Source organism: Pantherophis guttatus, chromosome 2 (assembly GCF_059756535.1).
Source record: "Pantherophis guttatus breed Tessera chromosome 2, ASM5975653v1, whole genome shotgun sequence".
Taxonomy (NCBI): domain Eukaryota; kingdom Metazoa; phylum Chordata; class Lepidosauria; order Squamata; family Colubridae; genus Pantherophis; species Pantherophis guttatus.
In genome coordinates this window covers 103363637-103390659 of record NC_142064.1, presented here as the reverse complement: position 1 = coordinate 103390659, position 27023 = coordinate 103363637, and the positions used below count along the sequence as shown (strand labels likewise).

The window sequence follows — 27023 nt, the reverse complement described above, 5'->3', positions numbered from 1 at the left end:
GTTATAAGGAAGGTTATAAGCTGAGCTGGTCTGAATCTTAGATTGTTATAAGGTCCCTCTGCAAGCCTTCAAATACAAAAGAGGAATGAAAACCATAACTATCAAATCAACAGATATCCGTGCCCTATATCTCCCTTCCACTTCTTCAGCTTTATTTTAGAATGTATTTTTAGTTTGGTGAGAATGTATATATGAGAGCAACTAAGAATTATAAAGATGAGCTCTTGTAATTCTATCTTTATTCTAGGACTGATAGCAAAATTTCATCTTGTATCATTGCTGGAAAAGCTCAAAAGGAGCTCCTTCTACAGTCTCCTACATGATTTCACCATCTGTACAAGACCCTGGAATTTGGGCAACCCGTGGTGATCTTATCATGAGGTTCAATCTAATGCTAGCAGAATATTTGTGATACAGCCTGCATAATTATGCAGAGCTGGGTTTCAGTACCGAATGATCCATTTTGTTATCTCCCTAGAGCAGGGGTGTCAAACTCGATTTCATTGAGGGCTGCATCAGGGTTGTGTTTGACCTTGGGGACCGGGTGGGCGTGGCCAGGGTGGGCATGGCCAGCTTGACATCACTCAGGCCTATGGTGGCCTGAGTGCTGTGCCAGCAAAAACAGATTGGGAGGCTGCAACAGCCTCCTGCAACCCTCTGCCAGTGAAAACGGAGCTCGGGAGGTCCGCACGCTGGCAGAGGTTGCAGGAGACCGTCACAGCCTCCCAAGCTCCGTTTTCGCTGGCAGAGGCACCATGGGCTGGTCCTTTGCTGCTTCCAGGGGGTCTACGGGCCTTGAGTTTGACACTCCTGCCCTAGAGTCACCCATAGTACAAGTTTAAAGAGTGCATATTTTAGAATTCTTAACAATCAAGGCAATCTAATCAAGAATTCTTTGCATTCAAATAATGAATCTGGTAGAAGTATTCCAAGGATGCTGTCTTGCATAAAAAATAAAATTAACAATTTTGTTATAAATAGGAATGTGAATTTGTTTTCTCCCCAAATATATTTTATTACCTTGGGAAAGCACCACCCATTGTGGCATAAAAGCAGGGCTCTATGTAGCTAGCAGAGGGTTTGTTTTAATTACCATTATGTGGCTATGGGCTCTTTCAGATGTGGATGTGGCTGAACTAAAAAGGGATTTAAAGTTTTCTGTGCTGGTTTTGCTTCTTGCACTATTCAGTCAGCATCAGTCTTGGATATTTTTTTTAAAAAATGGTTAGTTTCATAGCTATATTTGATTTTCCATTCTTGGTTACATCTCCCAAGTCAATTGACTATTTAAGTCAAAAGAAATAAATATTCAAATTCTTTATAGAAATAAATATTCAAATTCTTTATACTGAGATGCAGTACAATTTATACTTCTATCTCCATTGTATATTGAACTGTTCATTTGACAAGACTGGATTAGGAAGAAAGACAAGGAAATCTAGGTTGGATAGAGAAGGGAATTCATTTTAGGCACTCAGTCCTGGACGCTAGACAACTGTTACCATGACAGAAAATGCCTGCGTTTAAGAGAATCCAGAGTTCTGAGATCTTGCCCCCTCTGGTGGCATCACTATGTATCCCAGTACCATTTTGAACAGAAAGCTGACATCTTTATTATGCTAGTAAACTAAAATTAAAAAATTAAACTATTATCAAAAAAATGTAATCATTAAAAGGGGGGGGGAGGCTTGAAAAAGTATGTTATAAATAAAATTCTTCCCTACCTTACCATTGCTTGAATGTTTGCTCCTTTGTAGAGAAAAACATAGTAAAGAAATGTTGACAGTCCCATATTGACAGTCCCTTTATTGCAAATTACCTACAAATTTTTCCTTCTGCCTGAAATAATAATTCTTTTAACTAGCCCTGTACCTACCCAAATTTCACAGTTCTTAATGATATAAATTTGGACTTGATAAAATCCAAATACTGATGATAAAGCAAAGAGCATATCCACTGTTAATCCAATTGTATTAACAATTCTACTAATGCCAGCCTAAAGCCCAGTAATAAAAATACAAATCTTGTGTGATCTCTGAGAAGAAGTTGCCAAAATCTTGAACAAATTCAGTGCTCTTACTTTGACGCCTAGTTCTTAAAGTGGTAGTTTTCATTTGTGGGTTCTGACAGTATGCCAGAGCAAATCTCAAGCCAGACACATTTTATTTTTATTTGGTAAATTTCTACACTGCCCATTTCACCTGTGACATTACTCTTACTACATTTGTTGAACTATATAATCCTTGTCCAAACCTGTTTGCAGAAATTCTAGTATGTTTTGAAACCTGCCCAGAAAAAGCTTACAATTCTAATTTTTATTAGATAGTGAAACAGTATTTTATATTATGCTGTAGAGACTAGTTCCTTCTATTTGGGAAAAAGCAAATTAAACCATTTATCTGAGTAATACAACTTCATGAACAAGTGGTTTTTCAATCATCAGATGGTTAACTCTGTTCCTAAAAAGGCAAGGTTTGAAGGTTCCTGCACTGATAGCTAAGATGAGCTTACAAACTTATTGAGCCAGGATACAAACTACATTATGCATGAGTCAGGTCTGCCTGAAAAACTAGGGCAATTATTTCTTCCAGATCCAGTTGATTTCGCACCTGAACTTTGGAACTGTGTGAAATGACAGAAAATGCGAACAATTGCATACTTTCCTATCCCAGAAAATATAGTGGGCTCATGAGATCTGTGCAGACTACCAGAACCTATGCATTAGTAGTGGAAGAGCTGAGGGGTTGAATGGCCAGTTTCATTTCTGGAACAGCATTTTCGAATCAGGGTCACCTCAGATGGCAAGACTTGAATACCTGGAAATTCCTAACCAGCATGGCCACAACTGAAAATCTGAGGAATTTTAGAACAATGTCAATTATGGATCAAAATGTGCTGTGGTTTGTTTTTGCAAGAAATGTCCATTAAATTGTTTGGCAATTAAAACTTGGTTTTGCTGCAAAAGACACCACTATGCCAGTTGCATAATTACACATATGAAATTATTGCCCTTAAATGACAGGATTTTGGATATAATAGATCTTTAGATTTAATGGCAACCATGTCCCCTGTATGCTCTCTTCAATCAAGGTTTTAGGGATCCAAGATCTGATCCTTTCATTAATTACCACAACAAGCAACAGAATTTTGCATAACATGAAAAATATGTTGCATTTAAAATTGGCTAGTTGAAACATAAAGCTCAAAATGATTTGTGTATCCCAGGCATAAGAAAATAGTGTAATTTGGTATGAATCCCATTCTCCCTTGTTTTTCATTCTAATATCACAAGAGTAAATGGGTGGCAATGAAGGATACCACCAGCGAAGAAACATGACAAAAATTAGCCAAAGATATCATTTTTGAAATAGTTTAATGTTTTTTTAAAAAATCTCCCATAGGGTAGATTTGAAACAGTCAGAATTAGAATCCCAACATATCTTGGCATTCTTAGCAGAGAATCAATGTTCAGCTGAACCCAAAGGAACTTCAGCAATGTAGAGAAAGGGAAACAAGAGTGAACTCTCAGATACTATTTTTGTACTAGTATCTACTTAAAAATGAACAGACTCTTAGCCATTTAACAGCAGCAAGTGCATTGAATTCTTGAGAAGAACAAAGGAAGCATGACAACCCAATACAAATGATATTCTTCACCATGGTGTGTGTGTGTGTGTGTGTGTGTGTGTGTGTTTTCTGAGGTTTTCGCGGGTGTTTGTATGTAGGTCTTTGGTTATTCGGGTTATTACGTGGGAGAAAACCCGAATAACCAAAGACCTATATATATATATATACAGAATATGAAGGAAGGGGATAAAGAAAACTGACTTTAAAGAGCAGCCATACACATCTGGAAAGCTCACAACAGGAGAAAAAGTAATCACAGACACCTTGAATCAGCAAAGGTTTGAATCAGCTCAAGAACCCAAAAAGATAAGCTCCCTATCAAATATGTAACAACATGGATTTTCAAGTCTTGGTATTTCTAAAAACACTCTGAACCCATCACTGGCTCAAGACACAACATACACCAAGTGCATATGCATGCCAGACCTTAACAAGCCAATATTGTCTTTGCATTTACCTAAATCTCTATAGCATTTGCTATAGGTTGTGTGGGAAGCACAGTGCTACATTCACATAATGTCTCTCTGCATACTAAAGCACAGCACAACCCATAAACAACAACCCACTCTTCCCATAGGCCACTTACTAGGGAATTCTGTAGTTGCAATTTGCAAGCTGTACAGTGTACGGCTGTACAGTGGTGTGTTTAACTGCTGCTTCCTTCTTAATACATTGCTGTAACTTTGCTCCTCACAAATTAAATGGGCCTTGATTGGACCTGCTTCTGTACTAGTTTGTTTGAAAAGTTTGTAAACAGAAATCAGGCACTAAACAACAGCCTAGTCGTATGCTTTGAACAGCTAGAATACCATTCAAAATGGCTGTTTTTATGCTAGTCAGAACAGATTTTCGTTGTTCCAATCTCAATTCAGAGCCTTTGCTTGACTCTTGAATCCGACTGTTCAGAGGTTGAAATATTTCCCACATACCCAGTAAACAGACTCTATAAAATCACTTAAGGCCATCATCTTCAAAGGAAGGAGGAGAAAAGTGTTCTTTTGGGGTTTGTTTTTTTAAAATAAATTTTGGTGCAGCAATGGCAGGAGACTTTAATAGAAGAAGGGTTAACTGAAAATCTGTGGTCAGGTATGAAATGAAAAAAGTGAAAAAGATTAGGAACAATAATGAAATAAAGGGTCTGACAATCAGAAAAGAGATATATAAGACACAGGCATTTGCAGATGATGTGGTATTAATCATGGAAGAACCATTAGAATCAGGCACTAAAATTTTGGAAGAATTGGGCAATTACGGGGAGGTAGCAGGCCTTAAATTAAATAAATCCAAAACTAAATTATTAACAAAAAATATGATGGAGGTGAGGAAAAAAGTACTGGAAGAATCAATGGAGATCCAAACCGCCAAGAAGGTAAAATACTTGGGGGTCTGGATTTCATCAAGGTGCTCGGCCCTCAAAGAGGATAATTATTTACCATTGATTAGAAATATTAAACAGGATCTGGAAAAGTGGGGAAGATTACAGATATCATTATTAGGCAGAATCGCGGCAATAAAAATGAGCATATTACCCAAGTTATTGTATCTATTCCGAACGGTCCCTGTTAAATTAGATAAAAAATTCTTTCTGGAGCTCAATAGCATCATCAGGAAATTTATTTGGGAGGGAAAGAAACCAAGGATAGCAATTAGGAATTTACAGGACAAGAAGGAAAGAGGGGGTTTCGGATTACCTAAATGGGAGTTATATCAAAAAGCTGCAAACCTAGTATGGCTGAAAGAATGGGCAACCCTGAGAAATAAAAGACTGTTAATCTTAGAAGGGTATGATCTCCAGAAGGGTTGGCATGCATATCTCTGGGATACTGGGAAGAAGATAAAAACTTACTTCCATAGACATAAAATAAGGGAGATCTTGATACAAATATGGGGAGAGATGAGACAGAAGCACTATAGGAAAATTCCGAGATGGCTTTCCACCATGGAGACTATAATATATCCAAATGTATTAGAAATGGGTAAAACGGTCAGATACAATGAATTATTAGATGGGGGAGGGAACCTTAAAACAAGGGAAGAATTGATGGAACAAGGTATTTCTATAGACTGGTGGCCATATAACCAAATTAAATCCAGATATAAAAAAGATAAGGAGGAATTTGGCATTGAGATGAGCATAAATGGATTCGACAAGATATGGATGGGTACGGACGACAAAATTCTAGCTAAATTATATAATTACTTATTGGAGTACGATATGGCAGAGGAAGTAGTTAAAGAACCGATGTTAGCATGGGCCAAAAATATAGGACAGAATATAAATTTGAACGAATGGGACTCAATATGGAATAATAATCTTAAAATGACAAAGGCGACGGCTTATAAGGAAAACCAATACAAGCTGTTTTATAGATGGCACATGGCCCCAGCTAGGATAGCGAAGATCTACCCCAATTCGAGCCCTAAATGTTGGAAATGTGACCATCAGCAGGGTACTTTTTATCATTGCTGGTGGACATGTAATCAGGCACAAAAATTCTGGAGGATGATATGGGTGTGGATTAGAGAAATAATAAAAGAAAATTTTGATTTCGACCCAAAAGCTTTTCTCCTGGGAATTTTGAAAACTGAATATGCAAAAAAGAAAAAGTATTTAATTATACATATTCTGACAGCCGCTAGAATTTCCTTTGCCCAGTATTGGAAAGAAAAACAAATACCACCTCAAGAACATGTTATTGGAAAAATATTGGAGTGCGCCGAAATGAACAAATTGACTTCAGAAATTAATGACAGAGAAGATTCAGAATTTTATAGCGTGTGGGACATGTGGTACGAATGGATGGGGGAAAGAAATAAAGAAGGTAATAGAGATTAAATATTAACTAATGAACAAAATCTATATGAATAGTATTATATTTAGTCTTAGAGAGTTGAGCACCATTATTTTTAAGTGTATTGAAATTAAATCTAGCTTTAAGAAACAATACCAACAAAAGACAAGCAATAATGCATGTAGATGTATATATGTATATAATTGCACCAATGAACCGAAAATGTACCGATTGTACCACTATATGTTATAATAAAAATCAAATTCAAAAAAAAAAAAAAAGTGAAAAAGCATTGCCTCCAATGTATGCATATGTTAATGTGGAGTCAGAGCAATATTTTTAAAATAGTCTTCACCTTTTGAATTGTAATGATACTTCATCAGAAGAATAAATGAGCATCAAAAAAAAAAAAACAAACCTGGGAGAAAATACAGAGCAATCAGTTGGCAATCTAGACTACAGATTTACAAGGTGAAAATTCCACACAGAATAGAAACTATGGAAAAATCTATTTTTATTGTGTTTAGTGCTGTGGAAATTAACAGCACTAAATTTAAATATGTGCCCAGTTAACATGATGAATTACTAGGCTAGTATAATTTGATAGAGCTTTACTAGAATAAACTAAATAAAATACTTATTGCCAAAAACATTTTTAGTGGCAACAGGTATAATAGTATGAATTACATCCAGGTGTCTCTCTATATCAAACAATAAAAAAAACCTTCCAAATTAAAGTCCACAAAGCTATTTAAACTTTATGAATGACTCTAATTAGAATTTAAAATGTAGAACTGTAATAATTGTCAGCAACTTTGAAGTTATGATAGTATAAGTTGATTTAAAAAATCTTAACTGTGAAAACAATACAAGGGAATACAAAGGCAATCAGAAATCATAAAAATGAATTCATAAAACTAAGATCTACAAACCCATACACCAGTTATATGGTTATGCATTTAAATAAGCATAAGATTAAAACAGTATAGTTACATTTTAATGCCATAAAGAATAAACTAATTACTAAAAGCCCGAAAAGGACTGCAACACAGAAATGTAAATCTTAACATGGTAATATATTGTTGCATGATGTTTGATTGGGAATATGGAGCGTCCAGCAAGTTTCAAACATATTTATTGGACAAGATAGTGCTACCATTATAAACTATGAATTTAACATATATTCCTTAGCCTTTTCTAAACTTACAGGAGCCAGGAAGGTGTTTTAGTGTATGCCCAACACTTCTGACTTTTATAAGTAACAGTAAATAAGTGACAATGATTAATCAGCCTGCCTGTAGATAAATAGTCCTTCTATGAGTATCCGTAGGTTGGAAAGCCCTTGCTTGACTACAAGCATACTCCACCTAAGCCTATGAAGAAGAGGTAGGAGAGTAGCAATGACCAGGCCCTTTCAGTGTCATATAGCACTCTTCTTTTGAAATGTAGTCTTCACATTTCCCCCAAAAACTGCCTCAGACATTGTTGGATTTTTTTTCCCCTTAGGTGTTTTTAATTGAAAAGGAAACTTTTGGACTTTTGTTAAAGTTTTTATTTTTATTTTTGTCCTTGGGGTTTAAATTGTGTTCAGATTTCTGATTTTTAGCTTTAATCTCAGCTACCTTTCTACCATAAACTGCCCTGACCATTTTAACTCCATTGTATGCAGTTCAATATAGCTCTGACTGCCAAATTCTACTTCAAAAGAATGTTAGCATTTTTTTAAAAAAAAAAATCAAATTATACAAAATTAAAAAGAATATGCAAATATGGTTTGAATTTTTTAACTGTAGTAATTCCAAAATTCCTCAAGAGAACCATGCTGAACAGATCTTGCTGGAAATGGATTAAACATTCATACAATAGACTACTTGCCAAGATTTGTATTTGAGCAGCTGGTTATACATGTGGCAAAACTCCCAGAAGCTGAGGTGAGCAGCCCACCCCTTCTAAACTCCTCAACTTTCAGAAGAATTATCTTCACAGAAGCACATCTCATATGAGATATTCTAACAAACCTCAATTATATTTTTGATAATTGAGCATCTCTATAATTTAACATCCTGCCTGTTCCCTCTCTGATCATAAACTCACACACTAAACTTTCAGGAATTATTTTTATTGGGAAAATGCAGTTCACATACACAATGCAGAGTTGTTCAGAAGGAAGCGCCTCTAGACATATTTGCAGCTACAGTAATCTTGGTTGGTAGCAGTCATGTTGTGCAAATGTACCCTGGTGTGACCACAAATTTTAGTGTTCAGTTTAAGTAATTAAAACTATTTCAAGAAATGTTCCGTTGTGATATGCAAGTATATTTGGCCTACTATTATTGTAAAGTCAAAAGAAAAATACTGTACAAGGCCACTGATATTTAAAGCATTGATTAAATTGTGTCTCTTTATGCCAGGTATATGCAGCTGTCCTAATACAACCAAGTTCACTTTCTCACATTCTTTGGCTCCCCAATGGGCAATCTTTTTACTTCATCAACACGATTCTTGTGAATCTGGAAGGCTGGAGTCACCCAATGACCACAGGAACACTGCTCACCATGCCAATGAAAAGAACCCAATTTTGATGTACATTTTGGGCACAGGAGCTGCAAGAGAATAAGAGAGAAGGGACAGTTGATATTCTGTCTGGCCTTTTGCCTTTAAAAAACAAGCACGGAACATGTGGAACTCTTAACTTTGAAACTTTTTGTGAGTTAGATCAAATCAGTTGAAACTTGGCCTCCTTTTTTTTACTGCCCAATTTCACAAATCCTGTACTCCTAGGTGTCTCTTCTTGTAAGCGCACACAATAATGTGTGACCCTTAGAAGATCATTTTTTTAAAAAACCAAAACAATCCAGTATGCTTCTTCTCACAATTTGCTTTGGTTCCTGATTTTAAAACATCCTATCCCAACCCCCTTGAAAGCATTCATCTTGTTCCCTGATACCGCCCACCTCTTCCTGGCCTCTTTTAAAAACTTCAGAAAGTGTGTCCTCCATCTGGCATTCTCTTGAAATCTGCTCTGAGGATCATTGTCTCAGAATTCCCTTTTGTTCAATTTTTCTCTCTCAGTTTCTAATTCGCTGCCCAATCTATACAGGCTTCATATCTTCTACCAATACTGTCCTTCTTTCTAGGCCCATGTGTGACATATGACTTTTCAACTTTTCATTTCTTCCAAAAGCCACATGGTTTGTTTCCTTGAGAAGAATGAATATGTTTTTGATTTGGTTTAGGTTTAGGTTTAGGTTTATTTGATTTGTATACCGCCCTACTCCCGAAGGACTCAGGGCGGTGAACAGCCAACAATAAAATACATAAATACAAAAAATTTAAAAACCAGATAAAATCAAATTAAATCATTTTGGCCCAGACAGATTAAAACACCCCAATAATTTAAAAACAGATTAAAATTTACATATTTAAAAAGGGAAGAAATTAGGCCAATTTGATTTGATTTGATGTTTAAATACTGAAGGAAAAGGTGCCATAGGATAATCCAAAATTAATACAGAGACAGAGAGAGGGAAGGAGAGAGGGAGGGAGAGGGAGAATGAGAATATATATTGTATATGTGTATGTGTATTGTATATATACACACACACAACCCAACATCCTGATATAATAAAGGGGGGCTACATTTCAATAAAATGTCTTGATCTATATTTTCTTTTTACTGAATTTAGTTTACTAGTTAATTTTCCATGAAGGAATATAGAATAACCCATCCATATGTATACCAGTAGATTCCACATGCTTACAATACTCTGTCACCTATAATATAGTTGTCAGTGGAACTTTGTTCAGTAATATTTTTTTTTTGTGGTTTTAAAATAGATACAACTCTATGATTCTATTGCTGTAATTCCATTTGTTCTGATATTGTTTCATTTAATATTAATAGCCTAGGTAAAGAGGTTGCTCTAAAACAATCAAGATGTTAATTTTTCAAAACCAAGAGTCATTTCCTTTCCTGTTGACCTAAAGTAAGGGAATTATGAAATTTTATTATGAAAAAGGTCTCTCCACCCTGCCCCAGCTACATGATAGCACTGACTGAATTTTGTATCAATTATCTCTTTTTAAAATAACTCTTATTGAAAGCTTTTATTACAATACTATTTTACTATTACAATAGTAAAACCAAATGCAAACTAAACTCAAAGAAAGAAAAATAGGGAGAATACTGCTAAGAAAAAAGAAAAAATATAAGTCATCACAAAAAGTATAAACAAATTTGATATATATTTCACCCTCCTATATGGTTACAAACAAATATCTCTTCCCATTGCTTATCTGCATACAAATCTATAAATCACCAATTTTTAAATCCTGATGTCAACAAAAAGTCTATAAAGGGTTACCAGAGTTTTATAGAAATATGTTTTATTCTAACTTTCATGAAACAACCTTTATTTTCATTCCTTTTATTTCAACAATCTTGAACTTTCATTCATTCAGAAATTGTTGTAGGATTTTTTCTCTCTTCAATTTTTCTTTTTTCCATTCCAAAGGTTTCTTCAAGACTTTAGCAAACCTCTTTTGTAAATACAGTAAAATCATTATCTGGGTCATTCTCTTGGTTTATTATTTGTAATTCCACTTTGATTTTCAAAGTTTTAACCTACTTCTTTTGTGCATCCAGTAGAAAAACATTGTCAGAATCCTTCTATTGTCTCATGTTTCCACTTTAACTGCCTTCCCTATTTTATAATCTATGCTTTTTTGTTACCCAGTATTTTTTGTTATACAATTTTTGCATCAGGTAAAATTTGTTTTGTATCTTCCATTCATTCATTAGCATCCATGGAAGCAGACATCACTGGTGACATTGCTGATAATATAGCTACTAATTTCTGGCCCCATATATCAATTATATCTCTGAAGGATTCACATTTTAGAGTTAAACAAAGGACAGCAAGAATAGAAAGCAAAATCTTTCCATCCATTAATTTCACGCTGTAAATTACTGCCATAAAATGAATTGGAAATAATTTTACCTTGAGGAAATCTGCTGCAATGCTGCATTTTCTATACAGACAATGTAGCAAAAAATCTGATGTTTTTACAACCTTTCACAATACCACAATGTCTCAAAACAGTTTGTGAGTAGATAATTCTCTTCAAATAGATTTAGTCATCATTTATCAGTTACTGTACATGCTCTAGCATATACATATTGAATGAACTTTGGGGCCAGAGCAATGCATGTGTGAGCAGCTTCAATTCTACTGTGGATCATGGATTAATTTAGGGAGGATTCACTTCAACATGGTCCATCTGCTGCCAAACTGGTCAGAAAGCTAAACAGAGAGAATGAACGGTATCAGGGAAGGATAGGTAACTCCTTTTCCTAACATAAGTCAACCTTTGGCAGACTTACCTGGATGACAGGTTGTAGAGAGTTAAGCATACTTCATCTAATATGCAAGATACAAGTGCTATTCAAATCATTTAACATATATATCAACATTAAAATAGGTCACAGCCTATATCAGATTCTTTTCCTCACCTGTCCTTCCAACACTCCTAATAGTGCTGCCTCCATCCATTGCACTGGCTCAATAAAGTAAGAAGTACAGTTTGATTGACCTGCATGGCCTAAAGGTCCAGGTTCTGAAACTTTTTTGTGAGCAAAGGCTGCAGGTCCTTTGCCTTCATCATGGGGTAAAATGCTTGAACTACGGAACAGCAAACGCCTGTTTATCAGAAAGGAAAGAGCACAAAGTCATTTGAAAGGATACCCAAGCAGCATTGCTACCTGGCATTTGCAATAACTTTTTTTTTACTTATTAGAACAAATGAGGTGGAAAAGAAACATATACACATAATCCTCAATTTACAACAGTTCGTTTAGTGACTGTTCGAAGTTACAACAGCACTGGAAAAAGTGACATGACTGTTTTTCACACTTATGACCATTGCAGCATCCCCATGGTCACATGATTTACATTCAAATGCTTGAGAACTGGTTCATATTTATAACCGTTGCAGTGTCCCAAGGTCACGTGAATCACCTTTTGTGACCTTCTGACAAGCAAAGACAATGGGAAGCCAGATTCATTTAACAACAGTGTTACTAATTTAACAACTGGAGTGATTCACTTAACAAATGTGGCAAGGAAAGTCGTAAACTGGGGCAAAACTCACTTAATGAATTTCTCACTTATCAACATAAATTTTGTGCTCAATTGTGGTCGTATGTCAAGGACTATCTGTAGACACAGAAATCCTGATCTAGAATTGAAAAAAAACTAAGAAAAGTTTCATTGTAAAAGTTCTACATTTCAAAACAAATATTTTCTTAATTTCTTCTTTTAAGCATAATGGCACTATTTTCAAATGGCATGGAATTCCCATATACTTTAGAGAAAACTAAAGATAAAGCACTTACCATCAGTGAGGGGACTCTTTTCAGTAACCAGTTAATTTGAATTATCACTAGATGGAGAACTACCTATTGAACAGCCCCCACAACATAGAGATTAAAATAGTATTGCTGGATTTGGATCTCCTTATATCCTTTGCATATTGTTAAGCCACAATATCAGGATGAGCCAATTCCCTTTTTAATATACTGTTCAGGTTATTTATGTTAATTATTTTATTAGAAAACATTTAAAAGCTCATCCATCCACTATACAATACCATCAATGATAAACGTTCTCCAAGAAGTGTGGATTTCCTTCATGGACAGCAATAACTTGCTCTTATCTTCAAAGCTCCTTGCTACCATCTCAAATAATCCATACTTCAAACAGAAAATCGATTTACTTTCAGTTTGAAATGTCTTTGATAGATTGCAACACTATTTCTGGTAATAAGCTTCAATCTCCACTTACCTGGTGCACCCCCTACCACAGGGGTGTCAAATCGATTTCATTGAGGGCTGCATCAGGGTTGTGTTTGACCTGGGGGGGGGTAGGGGGAGCATGACCAGCTCGATGTCACTCCTGTCAGGGGCACCTGTGGTGGCCCGAGCACTCTGCCAGTGAATATAGGCTCCCGAGCTCTGTTTTCAGCTGCCACGGCCTCCTGCAATCCTCTGCCAGTAAAAATGGGGCATGCAGCCCTCCCGAGCTCCGTTTTCACTGGCAGAGGGTTGCAGGAGGCCGTGGCAGCCAAAAACGGAGCTCGGGAGGCCGTTTTTGCTGGCAGAAACACAATAGGCTGTTTTCCAGGGTGGCCCATTGGCCAGATCTAAGTACCCCGTGGGCCGAATCTGGCCCCGAATCCAGCCTTCAGTTTGACACCCCTGCCCTACCACATATTTTCCATCACTCACTATGACATTCAGTACTGATATACTACAGAGAACAAGCAGAACCTGATTAGAGAAGACCTGTGTGTTTTATAACCAGATCATCAGTATTTTAGGATTGAATTCTAACCAGCCCAGTCTTCAACATTTCAACAAACATCCATTTAACAATAGTTTCTTGCAAGGTAAACTACCCTTCTGGTAGCTATTGGGTCTAACCACATACAATACTTAACATGTATGATAAAAACATTCAGCTGCAAGCAAAAATGACAATTTTTTCCAATAAATCTGTAAGTGAACAAAAGCTGACACAACTCCACATGGTACAAATTTAAACATTACAATTTTCTGCAAAAATCTCTGCTAAAATTGCCCCAAACTGGTCAGATCTACAAAACAGAACCAATGGATCACTGTAAATAAACTACAGTCTATATTTGGAGTAGTCGTCCATGGATTTATTTTATTTATTCATTTATTTGTATCCTACCTTTATTATTTTTATAAATAGCTCAAGGGGAAGACATACCTAATGCTCCTTCCTCCTCCTTTTTTTCCCCACAACAACCCTGTGAGTTGGGTTGGGCTGAAAGAGAGTGATTGGTCAAACCTGATCAGACAATTCGCCATCTAAAGTCAGCAAAAGAAAATCTTAATAACATTTAGAAACAATGATTTGGACTAAGGAAACAAACACTGAACTATTTGGCTACACAACATTCTTTTGGAGAAAAAGAATACCTTGCTCAAGTATAAGAATTGGGGTGATTCTATTATGCTTTGGGGTTGCATCACAGCTAGTGGTAAAATATTGTACATATGAGGAAAAAATGGATTCTACTAAGTATCAACATATTCTAGAAGTCAGAAGTCAGCAGTCAATGAAAAAACTGAAGCAGAAAAGAGATTGGTTATTTCAACCAAACATCAGTCTGAAACATATCTTTAAATATCCATAAAAAAGTAAGATAAAATGAAGGGGGGGGTGCGGAACATAAATAATGGCTTTCACAGTCCCCAGACTTGCATATCTATAGGGAGATCTATTTGCAGAAGTATGTTTATATCATTTAATAGTTGTGTCAACTGCTTTTCACCTAGGGATTCACTGAAACACACACTCTGACCCAAATTTTTGCATGCAACTGCATCAGCTGTAAAGCTTTCTCAAAAAGTCCTTTTGCTTAGACTATGATTAATTCAACATTTAGTCTGTTTAAATCCCCAACCAATTTAACTGCATTTAGAGTTAGCCCCTTGGTTGCAAAAGTGTTAGTGCTCCGAAAATTGCTATATACTGACCTCATAAGATACTATTCAATAAATGCTCCTCTAGAGCCACGTACCTGCATTTCCTGCACCTGTAAAAAATGTCATGATTTGGGATTTGATGTATTGTGTTTGGATCAATTGCGAAGACATGACCAGGCAAACCTTCTGTCTCTGAAAACCAGAAACAATAAGGAGTTTATATACTTATAATGAAGCTACTCTGAAAGTTTAGAGCACTTCTTTATTGCAAGTATTTTACATGTAGTCCTAATAGCAATATTCCCACAGAAGCATACAATAAAACACATCTTAAAAGGATGGTTTAAAGCTGCAACAAATTATCCCAAGAGGGCTTTAAAAGAACTAATATAGCTAAAATCTCCCAAGTAAGATTTTAGCCTTTATTAAAATAAGTCCACCAGGGTAACTATAACATTTCCAATTCAATATTCAGATACCAATTTTATGAGAATGCTGGGAGAAAAAAATCACATAAAAATGTAATTAGTCATGTTTGCCCATGTAAAAAAAATTAGAAACAGGAGCAACACTGTAATACTTATATTAGATTCAAGAAAAGGTGACAAAACATTTTGAATTTGTACGAAAAAATTACAAATGAATTAAAGAGAAGATATTTTGCCACAGTACAATAAGCTTTAGGTTGTCCTAGAGGCAATGACTATTCCATTGACAAGACCAACAATTCCTGGCAATAATTTAAGAATTTGCCTTTCTGGATAAATTTTGCTTCAATTCCAACCAGTTTAGAATTCTCAAAATTTTAATGCCTAATCATTCGTTCTTTTCTCATGGAAATAAAGGTGATAAAAATGCAGTGAATCTGATTAGTTCGGTTCTTTTGTAACATTGCATAACACATAACATTCAACATAAAAATATGGAAAGGTATATAAAATATTTTTATTATTTTCAATATTATTTTCAAGCCTGGTGGCTCAGCAGACTGATAGCATTGTGATTAACACCAGCTGTCTGCAATTACTGTAAGTTCGAATCTCACCAGGCTCAAGGTTGACTCAGCCTTCCATCCTTTCTAAGGTAGGTAAATTGAGGACCCAGTTTGTGGGGGCAATAAGCTGACTTATAAATATAAGTATAAATACAGAAAAGTATGAAGGCTATTGCTAACACATTGTAAGCCGCCCTGAGTCTCTGGAGAAGGGCGGCATATAAATCAAATTTTTTATATATATATATATATATATATATATGTAGGTCTTTGGTTATTCGGGTCTTCTCCCACGTAAAATTGGAAGTGTCTTGGCGACGTTTCGACCAAGTCTCATTCGTCATCTTCAGGCTGGTGTTCTCGGCTTCGTGCTTCCAGGAGCAATGTGAGATCGCAGCTGTCTCTTCCTTTTAACTGCTAGTGGGGGTGTGAGCTGATTGGGTGGGAACTTGGCTGTGTTCTGATTGGGTGGAGGTGTGTTCTGATTGGTTAGGGGCTTGGCTGTGCTCTGATTGGATGGGGGGTTGGTTGTGCTCTGATTGGATGGGGGTGTGTTCTGTTTGGGTGGGGGCTTGGTTGTGCTCAGCTTAGTCTGAGTTGCAGGGGGATTTGAGCTGGTGAGCTGCGTTGTTGTTGTTTGGCTTCGTGTTTGTGGCCGTGCGAGCTCTTCATGGTGGGTGTCAGTCTGCTTCATGTATGGATTGGAGGGGTTTAAAGTGGCTAATGATGCAGCTGCGGTCTGGCTTCTGGTCCTTGGTCGTGGCTCATTATCAGTGTGGGTTTGAGTCTGCTTTCTGCGTGGATGTGTGATGGTGACATCAGGTGTGGCACTCATGAGTGTGGGTCTGGTGTCATTCGTCGTATTAGGGACTCGTTTGTCAATAAGGGCGGGTTTCCAAATGGCTGGTAGGCGGGAGGTATCGTCTCGTTTATTCATGCTGTGTGGGCGTTTTTCTATCTCTAAACAGAACACACCCCCAGCCAATCAGAGCACAACCAACCCATCCAATCAGAGCACAGCCAAGCCCCTAACCAATCAGAACACACCTCCACCCAATCAGAACACAGCCAAGTTCCCACCCAATCAGCTCACACACATTGCTCCTGGAAGCATGAAGCCGAGAACACCAGCCTGAAGATGACGAATGAGACTTCGTCGAAACGTCGCCAAGACACTTCCAATTTTACGTGGGAGAAGACCCGAATAACCAAAGACCTACATACAAACACCCGCGAAAACCTGAGAAAATATATATATATATATATATATCAGTATTTTTATTTTTCCGTTTATACAACTTATACAATCTTTTTCAGAAGATTATTTTCCTCTCACTAGTCTATTATGCAGCCTAATAGTAAAAGGTATTATGTATGAATAACTTAATACTGGTATCAAATTATGAATAACTTACAGATACATGATTTAGAATCTAATAATTGATATATAGACATATTACTATATAAACCTGCACATCTCTCTTGACAAAAAGGAAGAAGGCAAACATAGTTTTACTTAATTCATGCCCAATCTGAGTACACAAATACTCAGGTAGTCCTTGATTTAAGACCATTTGCTTAGCAACTATTTGAAGTTATGACAGTAATGGAAAAAAGTGACTTACAATCGGTCTTCGCACTTGGGATCATCACAGTATCTCAATAGCCATGTGATCAAAATGCAAGTGCCTGGCAACCAACACATATTTATGATGGGTGCAGAGTCCCAGGGTCATTTGCAACTTTCCCAACTGGCTTCTGACAAGCAAAGTCAGTGGGGGAAGCTGAATTCACTTAAAGACCATGTGATTCATTTAATGACTGAAGATACACTTAATCATGGCAAAAAGTCATAAAAGTGCACACAACTTAATGACTTTCTTGCTAAGCGATGAAAGTTCCAGTCTCATTTGTGGACATAAATCGAGGACTATCTATACATACATATCAAAGAGATGCAAATTAAAGTCTAAAACATTACATATCAAAATTTCTTCATTTTTATTTTGTATTTGAATAGCAGAAATTAAACATGGAGAGCCAAAACACTCTGCGTGCAACAAACAGAATGTAAACAGAATGCTATCCTCTAAGGACAAGAATGAAAAAGGTAAATTTTACCCTAGACAGTAAGAATGCTCAAGATGACAGAGGACAGGACTGTCTTTAGGTGGCTTATTACTAGTGCCCACAATATTGAAGCTCAATGTGAAAGTGTTAGTTGAAAAACATGATGGTAGAAAAATCAAGAATTTCTTCTGAAGAAGACAGACTAGTATTAGTACTTTTGTCACAGACTAGTGACAAAAATGCTATCATTGGGCTTAAAAATAACTATTGATTTATAGTTCAGTCAAACACAAAATGCATTTTTGCATCCCGTGTATTAATTCTCAGATACTGAGTTGTATCTCTGGATGTCTTCAACTATCCCCCCAAATCCTTGAGTATCTCAACACATGAGAGAAGTTTAGTTAATCAATAAAAGCGATGTCTGTTGAGAACTAAACAGGCTCTGCCATCAAAAGCAAAAAAGCTGAAGGGAAAAAAATGTACAAATAATATAGGAGCCACTAGTAACCTTTATATAATTTCTTTTAATGCACTTGTCAGAGGCTATTTTTTGCTAGGATAGGTAGGAACAAGAAAAATGAGAGATACAACATAGCTAATATTGCACATTATTAGTTTTCTTACAGATATTGGGATGTTTCATAGAAGCAGTAAACACATGTTAAATATCCTTTCAGGATTGAAGTTTCATCAGATAAGCTATCTATAATATAATTAACATACTGAAGAGAAAGGCTATTACAGTTCTGCTTACTGCCAATATTAAAAGGATCGTAGCTATCAAAATATAGCAATAAAAGTACAGTTTAATGTAGATAGCACAACATCTAAGTAATGGAGTGTATATATCGTAATTTCTATTTGCCTTACCAGGACAGTTCTCTGTAATGTTTTTCAAACGATACTGCTTATAAATAATACTGCTAACATCAACCTTACAACCCATTTTTTCATAGAGTTGCAGTTGCCACTCAAAGCCTTCATTCATCCTAGAACAAATCAAAAGAAAACTGACAGATCAGAGAATGTGTATTTTAACCTTCATGAGAAAATACTTTTGCCAAAGAAAAAATAAATCATACTTAGCATCAGGTTTGATGGCTTGAACAAAGGCATAGGCCTCTTGAAAAGTAAGATGGTTAGTTTTCATTAAATAGGCAGTCACAATAGCAACACTTCGACTAACTCCAGCATGACTGGAAAAAAGAACAGGAAGACGTAGTGAAGTATTGTTTCCCTTACATATACCACAAAATATATCATTCCTGTTTTTATGCTGTTTTTCATAATGCATTTTTATTCAGGATCAGGAAGCAGAAGGCTGGGCACACATCCCTCATAGCATTTTTGACAGCTGCATTAATATAATGCTACAGAATCAGGTAATCTAATCTTTCTCCAGTTCCCGCTAGACTGCTTGGATGCAAAACAATTATTATGTATCCTGATTATCATGAAATCACCCACTTTTCACCCCTAGCACATTTTTGACATTACATGACAGGAAGATTCAGGTTGGTCTTTACTGTAATGTTTGGATGATGGCAATTCTACACTAACAATAGTTTATTCGTACATTCTGAACAAAAAATAAGCCCCTTAGAGTGTAACAGAAACAACAGTGTACCATTTAATCCTATGAAAATTGGGGCAATTTGGCATTTGTCATCAACCTATCAGTGATAATAAAAAGAAACTAATCAAGGAAATCTATATTCTACATTCCACATTCAAATACATTTTATTGATCAGCAATTATATTAATCAGTGTTGGGCAGAACTTTTTAAAGCATGTTTTCAGAACTGTGACTGACAAAAGGACCTTACCACAAGCTAACTACAGCTTCTCTAAGACTTGACAGAGGAGAAGGCAAAAATGAAAATTCAGGAAAGAATGCCAGCAATTTAAAAACCATCCTATTGCCTGGGTTCACAAATCGCAATAAGCCATCATATGACTCGTTTTTTTTTTAACGAGAATGAAATATGAGGTCAATTACTGTGAATTTTAAAGTGGTTTATTACACCTTGGGAGCTTTTGCACACTCGGCAACAATTCTCTGCGAGTGCATTGCAGAATTTTTAAACCCTCCTCACCTCCGTGCAACCTTTTAAGTTAGGTTAGGCTTACAAATATCTCAAGCACTCAGCGTCAGGGTAAAAGGAATACAAAGGCGGCAGCTATTCTGAGCTCATACACAGTGAACTCCAAAGCTCAAATGGAGTGGGCGGGGTTTTAATTATGACGTAACAAAGACCATTTGGGAGGTTTCCTAGGGAAGGCGCGGAAAGCGTGGCCTCTGTCGAATTGCGGCTATATATATAAACGCTCCACGGAGAAACGCAGTATTTGAACTCGTTACGTATTTAAAAACAGAAAAACCTTAAAATCCGATTGACGCATTATGCTCTAATGAGGGCAGAAATTTTCTTCTACGCCTTCAAGAAGGCCAGGCTGTTTCTTAATAGCTGCACTATAATCAAGGATTTAGCTATCCTGGTTTCTGCTCCGAAACGTTGCTCAAAGCTAGCAGAACAAGAACGTGGCTGGGGGCTTTGGCCGGTCAGTCCCAGGTCACAAGCCACCCCGCCTCCCAAGCAGTCTCCTTAGGCCGGGGGCTCACCAGCGCACCAGGGCGCTTCCTCCGCCCTCCAGGACTTGGCTAAGAAAAGCCACGCACTCGTCCAGGCGACTCAGCACATCGCTCTGCGGCCGGTCCAGCGCCTGCACAAACAGGGTGCTCTCGAAGGCCGCAAGCGCAGCGGCTCCGGGAGGCTCCGAGTCCACCTGCAGCAGCGCCGTGACGGCTGGCTTCTCGGAACCGTCTGCCGGGCCAAGATCGGCGCCGCTCAGATACAGCCGCGGAAGCACCGGCACCATGGCCTTGGCGCGGCCAGGAGGAAACGACGGAGGCTCCCGTTGCCCCGCCCTCGCAGCGCCCGGCCTTGTTCTCCGCGCGGCCGGTGTGTGGCGGAGAATACAAAAGATGAGCCCGGGGAAGTGGAGACTTCCAGTAGCGGAAACGACTTCTGAATTCCTTTAAATCAGAGGTCTTCAAACTTGGCAGCTTTAAGACTTGTGGACTTCAACTCCCAGAATCCTTCAGAGCCAGCTATGCTGCTGGAGAATCCTGGGAGTTGAAGTCCACAAGTCTTAAAGCTGCCAAGTTTGAAGACCTCTGATTTAAATTGTCAAATCGTGCAACTGTGAAGATGTGGAACTGTGTAGATGTGGACTTCAGCTCCCAGGATTCCCTAGCCAACATGGCTGGCTCTGAAGGATTCTGGGAGTTGAAGTCCACGCGTCTTACACTTGCCCAGTTTAAGAAACATTGGTTTAGATCTTTTCTCTCTCCCCCCGCCCCCACCTCATCCTCCCATTTAAAAGAGAAAACAAAATATATATTATTTTCACTCGTATTGTGACCCAAGATCATCTCGGCCCTGGCTAGTAAAGGGGCCTTTAGGAAAGAGGTAACATTGGGTGAATTAAATAAACGGTCGATAAACGGAGAATCTTAATGTCAAGCACGCAATTGCCTAATTTATGACTCCACTAGGGGTGCTGTTCTTTATCAATGTTTATTTTCGAAAATGGGCTCAAAGTGATGTTATTTTGTGTTATTTTGGGGGTAAGCAATGTTAGATGCAGTTCAGAAAAGGAGTACAAAATTCTGAAGCAAATTAAGGAAAAGAAGACACAGCTAAAACTGGTTTACACAAACACTATTTACTATAGATCTGTACTTTCCTAACTTGGCACACACCTTCCTTCCACTATATACTATATACACTATATACATTGAATCAGGTGAAATTCAGCCAGTTCTATCCGGGTTGGGCAAACCGGTAGCGGCGGCTGCGGGAGGCTCTGCCCACCCGCGCAGATGTCATGGCCACCCTTTTTTGCAATGATTTCAGCCTCTGCGCATGCGTGGATGACGGCATGTGTGAACGAAGCAAGCGCAAGCATAGCGCGCGCACATTTGCAAACCAGTAGAGAAGGTAAGTGAATTTCACCCCTGCATTGAATCATACACTGCTTTTTGGATAAAACAACTCATCATCGAATCATGACTTTTTCTGTCCTCCTTTCAACCCTTTTACTTCTTCATAGATTTGTTTTATGATGTGATTCTTATTCATTCTCTATGACCAAATCACCTCAATATACAGTATTTGTTTTGTGCTGGTTATGTTTGTATTCAATCCACATCCATTCAGAATCTATTTTTGTGTTATCTTTTTCTTAATACCCCATTCCCACTGCATTCAACTTATTTTTGTATTTCTCCTGATTTATTACTTCCATGTACAAACAGGACAAACTACTACTACATCCAGCTATTTTTCTTTCTAAAATGTTCTTCCCTTAAAATGAACCAGTTGCTACTCATCAACTTTCTAGCAGCATTTAAATATTTTCCATACTTTCTCCTAACTTTAGTAAATTCTGTGGAGACACATAAAATTATATACTTGCTCCACCTTGTGAAAAAATTCCTGATGACTAAAACATAATCTTGTGAGGTTTTGGTTTGTTTTTTGTTTTTTTGCTTAAGAGCAACTTTCTAATCTATTTCTAGGCATATATTATGGGAAAAGTTGAGGAAGTCTTCAACTGACAAAAGGATCCTTGTTCTCAAAATAAATCCTTTTTTAGGTCCAGACAGTGTTTTAACTAATTCCTTCTATATGTGGAAAAAGGCAAGTGTGCACCTTGACTCCAACTTCTTCTATTTTTACATAAATTACTTCTGCCTCACTAGAATTTGAAGACTCCTCATGCCCCTGAACTACTGATACACATGTGCTTCTTTTAAGATGTTCTGGTGACTGTTTTATTTTCCCAGATGTGACTAGATTTTCACCAATTGTTGAAAGATCTCAGAAAATTCCAGTAATAATAACTATACACAGTCAAACTGGAGCTCCATATGGATGTGGATATCCTAGTATAGTGAAAATAATAACTATTTTTTAAAAAAATATTGCAGATATTCCTAGATATATTACCATGTTCTGTTCTGTGCTTAGAGACTATTTTTTTCTTTTTTCCTGCTTTTTAAATTAAATCATTTTAACTAAATATATAAAACAAAATGAATATCCAAAATTATGACATAAAAAGAAAAGAGAAAGCTAAAAAAAGAAACAAAATCATATAGGGCATATATTCACAGACATATATATAGAGTTCTACAGTAAATGGAATTAAAGCCATCCATAGCTATATTATTTAATTCTGCAGATCACTGAATAGTTGAGCCATTTTCCAGTGCTGATCTGTAAGTAAGGTACAAAAATCCATCTTTTTTCAGATAGCAGCTTCAAAAAATATAAATATCTGAAATGTCAACACTAAGTGAAAGCATGTAATACTAATTATGGTACTTACCAAAATGGAGCAGTGGGCCGGTTCCCCTCTACCTGCCCGGGCTGTCAAGCCATAAAGGTTGGGTACAACTACTAGCGGTTGTTTAGCCCCCTTCTATTTTTTTTTCATTAAAATTCTCCTATATTCTCTCTTAATTTTTAATCCTTCCTTGCTCTGTTTGACAACAGTTTTTGCAACTATGTTTTCCTCTATGTGCACATTTTGCATGTTATCCTTTTCTCCTTTTTGCAGCAATCAATTTATGTACTTTTTTTCTTCATCCACAGTTTCTTTCACTTGATCATCCCATCAAGCGACTTTTATTTATACAATTCTGTACATTTCTATAGCATTGTGTAACAATTCCGTGACTCTAATAGCCACAATCATTCATCATAACAAATCAGTCATGCTTTTAGATTTATATTAATTTCTTGGAATGTATATGTAAGAACTGATTTATGCATAAACCATGTATTCAAAATAAATCTGTTTAACCAGTCATCATTCCCATTGGTACTCCAAATGCCGGAGTTACTTTTTGTGCACCATCTCATCAAGTTTTAGCAATAGCATTAGCAATGGCATTTACGCTTATTTACAGCCCTATGGTGTTTTACAGTACTCTCTCGGCAGTTTACAAATAAGAATTATTTGCATATTGCCCCCAACAATCTGGGTCCTCATTTTACTGACCTCAGAAGAATGAAAAACTGAGTCAAGTTTGAACCCCATATTGATCAAGCTTCAGGCTGTGGGCAGAGTTTGCCTGCAATACTGCAGTTTAATCACTGTGCTACCAGTCATTAATAGATCAATAGATTATCAATAGATCAATAATAATTCATCGATAGACAATACTTTACTCAAGGAACTGCCAAGAAGAAAACAATACCTCTACCAACACTGGCAGACTACATAAACAGGGAGCAAACCCTACACTCACTAGCACTAATGAGATTACCTAAGATTCAGTGGTGGGATTTAGCCAGTTCGCACCACTTCGGGAGAACCGGTTGTTAACTTTCGGAGCAGTTTGGTGAACTGGTTGTTGGAAGAAATCATTAGGGCAGAGAACCGGTTGTTAAATTATTTGAATCCCACTACTGCTAAGATTATCTAATTACATAATGAAACAAGCCAACAAACAACCAAGCTCAGAGAGCACAAGGACTCCATAGTTCAAGCCTCAACTACATGTATTCTCTTCTATTGCCATCTTTGATCCTATCCACTTTCCTAGTATTGAGTCCATGACACATTATGCATTAGGAAATATGGTACTCAGTTTAACCTAAGGCTAGTGGAAAAGTCAAGTCTTTTAAAACACCAATCAATCTTCCAGAATGTTACTTGAACAGTGAATGAAAGAATAATCATTAATTAAAACTGACATCATTATGTGCCAGTTTAAGTATAGTGGAATGAATTGTAATCAAACATGATTGAAAGATCTTCAAGTAACTAGATTAGAGTTCCCAATTTCAAAATGAACTAAGAATGATTAATCACGGAGTACATTCACACATTACATTAAAACATAAACTATGATTTACAAAGGACAATATTTTAATGTAAGCCAGAATTAAACAATGGCGATAACTTAATACAGAATGAGCAACCTCCAGGCCATATGATATTTCAACAGCCCCCTGTATAGGTAGGGCCAATAATTTTGAGCTTTTTTTGCAATATGGGATCTTGGAGAGCTAAGGACCAAAAACATGCCATTTTTAAAAGCTCATGAAATGGAAGGATTAAGGAGCAAAAGGGTTAACCGTTTAAAAGTGTTCATGCATTAGAAGCGAGAACCTTGAATCTTGGTCTAGCTTTGAACGGAAATCTCCATTCTACTTTCAAAGGACAGAATGGATGATAAGTGGTTAATAGCCCACACTGGTGATAAAGCTAGCAGTCTTTTCACAGAAACATGCTTTCTGATTTTATTTTGTTCAACACCTGTTCCAGCAACTAAGGATTTGGTTTCATGAGTTTGCTCACAAGCGTCCAAAATAAACTTTTTTCTCAGTTTCATCCACATCCCCCTGTACTTTTGTCATTTCTGTAAAATGATTTACATTTCAATACTTTGTTCTGTTCTTGCTTCCATGCAAATATCTGTTTTTCCCGTCCTTCTCATTTTCAGCTCAGTGCATTTTAATTGGCCTAGTTCAAAGCAGTGATAGAAGAATCTACTTCTTTTTCACCCCAGAAACCGTTCTGCCCATTAGATTTTTCATAGCCCCATATTATAATCATTTCTCTAAAATTGTACCGTTTAACATCAATCACCCTATTTTCCTAGGCTTATATCTTTTTGCTGGACTACCCAAATGTACAGATTTTGCAGTATTAAATATGCATCTCAAAAACCAAGTAAATAGCAAAATCTCTTTAAGGCAAGAAGAAAACAGCTTGGCTGTTGACTCTCCTACTCTAGTTTTTCTCTTCTTAAAAACCTTATCAAAGAGGCTCTGATCCTAAAATTTTCTGAAGAACTTAAATCTTCAGGAGCCTCCAGGCTTATGCAAGCTTGTATTGAGCTTATTCCAAAGTTCTTTATTTCTACTCCCACTCATTTAAAAAATTCTCCTTTTATTTACCCTTTTATGAATACAGGAATGATTTGGTTGTGGAAAAGCTGCTCCTTAAGCCTTGCTATTTTCTTTATTCCATGTACTATTTTTTGTTTTCAATTCTTTAAATGATTGCGTTTCTGTGAAATGAGTTTTAACTTATAAAAAACACACTTAAAAGTATAAAAATGATTTAATGAATCATCAAACCTTCTAAGTTCCTCACTATCTTGAAATTACTTTCCTGTTTGCCTTTCCTGCACAATAAATTCCTGTTGAACTAGCCAAATCTGGGAGTCCCAAAGGGGCCTTTTATGAACTATTTTCAATTTTTATCTTTTTTTAACTCACTTCTCCCTTCCTGTGAAATGGGTTTCTGCTTTGAGGCAGTGAACTATGAATATGAGAAGTTAGTTTTACTGTGGGAGTTTGACCTCTCAAAAACATTTTTAATCTTGCAACCACGAGATCTGTTTGCTTTAATTAGCTCTTTCAGTAACCGATCACCCCCAGGATCAAAAAACTTAGGACAGATTTACTATTACTGTATATGTTAGAGATGGTCTTCCCCCTCAAAAACCTATACACCACCACCACTGTAATTCATATCCCCCTATCATTAACTGCCTTACCCCATCTAGCTTTAAGTAGGGATTAACACTCACCATTTAACTGGATCTATGTCCATTTTGATCTCTCTGGCTGTGCTGGACTCCAGCTGGATCCTTACCAATCCAGAGGGACTTGTGCTTATTTCTCCCAGTGGAAAGTTAGGAAGGTACATTTGGCTTTCCACATGTAGTACACTTATACTCAAAGTGTTAAGTAAACTTTATACTTTATACACTTTATAACGACAATCGGAATGGAATACAAACTATATAAAAATACAAAGGACAGTTCCCAAGTTGCAATAAGCCAAGTTTGGTTTAATCATGGTTTATTAAATATGCCACAATTGGGTATTTAAACAAGCCAAATTATTATTTGCAAACCATTACATAGCAGATGTGAACTCAGCTGTGGTTTATTGGATGAGCTGCTATTCAAGATGATACATGAACCCATT

At 36.8% G+C, this 27023-nt stretch overlaps 1 protein-coding gene across 4 annotated transcripts; it reads right to left on the bottom strand.

Moving 5' to 3' along the window:
• Positions 1 to 8522: 8522 nt before the first annotated feature.
• On the bottom strand, positions 8523 to 21233 carry LOC117661852 (dual specificity protein phosphatase 12). Of its 4 annotated transcripts, none has more exons than XM_060690302.2 (7): positions 20626 to 21203; positions 19084 to 19197; positions 18872 to 18990; positions 15030 to 15126; positions 14213 to 14269; positions 11932 to 12118; positions 8523 to 9022 (listed from the first exon to the last, which is right to left on the bottom strand). In XM_060690302.2, the coding sequence occupies exons 1-7, from the start codon at positions 20880 to 20882 to the stop codon at positions 8861 to 8863; spliced, it is 993 nt and encodes a 330-aa protein (XP_060546285.1). In that variant the 5' UTR covers positions 20883 to 21203; the 3' UTR covers positions 8523 to 8860. The 4 variants fall into 4 exon arrangements, with proteins under 4 accessions (XP_060546285.1, XP_060546286.1, XP_034266937.1 ...); XM_060690303.2 differs by having other exon boundaries at positions 20683 to 21104; XM_034411046.3 differs by lacking the exon at positions 14213 to 14269 and having other exon boundaries at positions 20626 to 21233.
• Positions 21234 to 27023: the final 5790 nt, after the last annotated feature.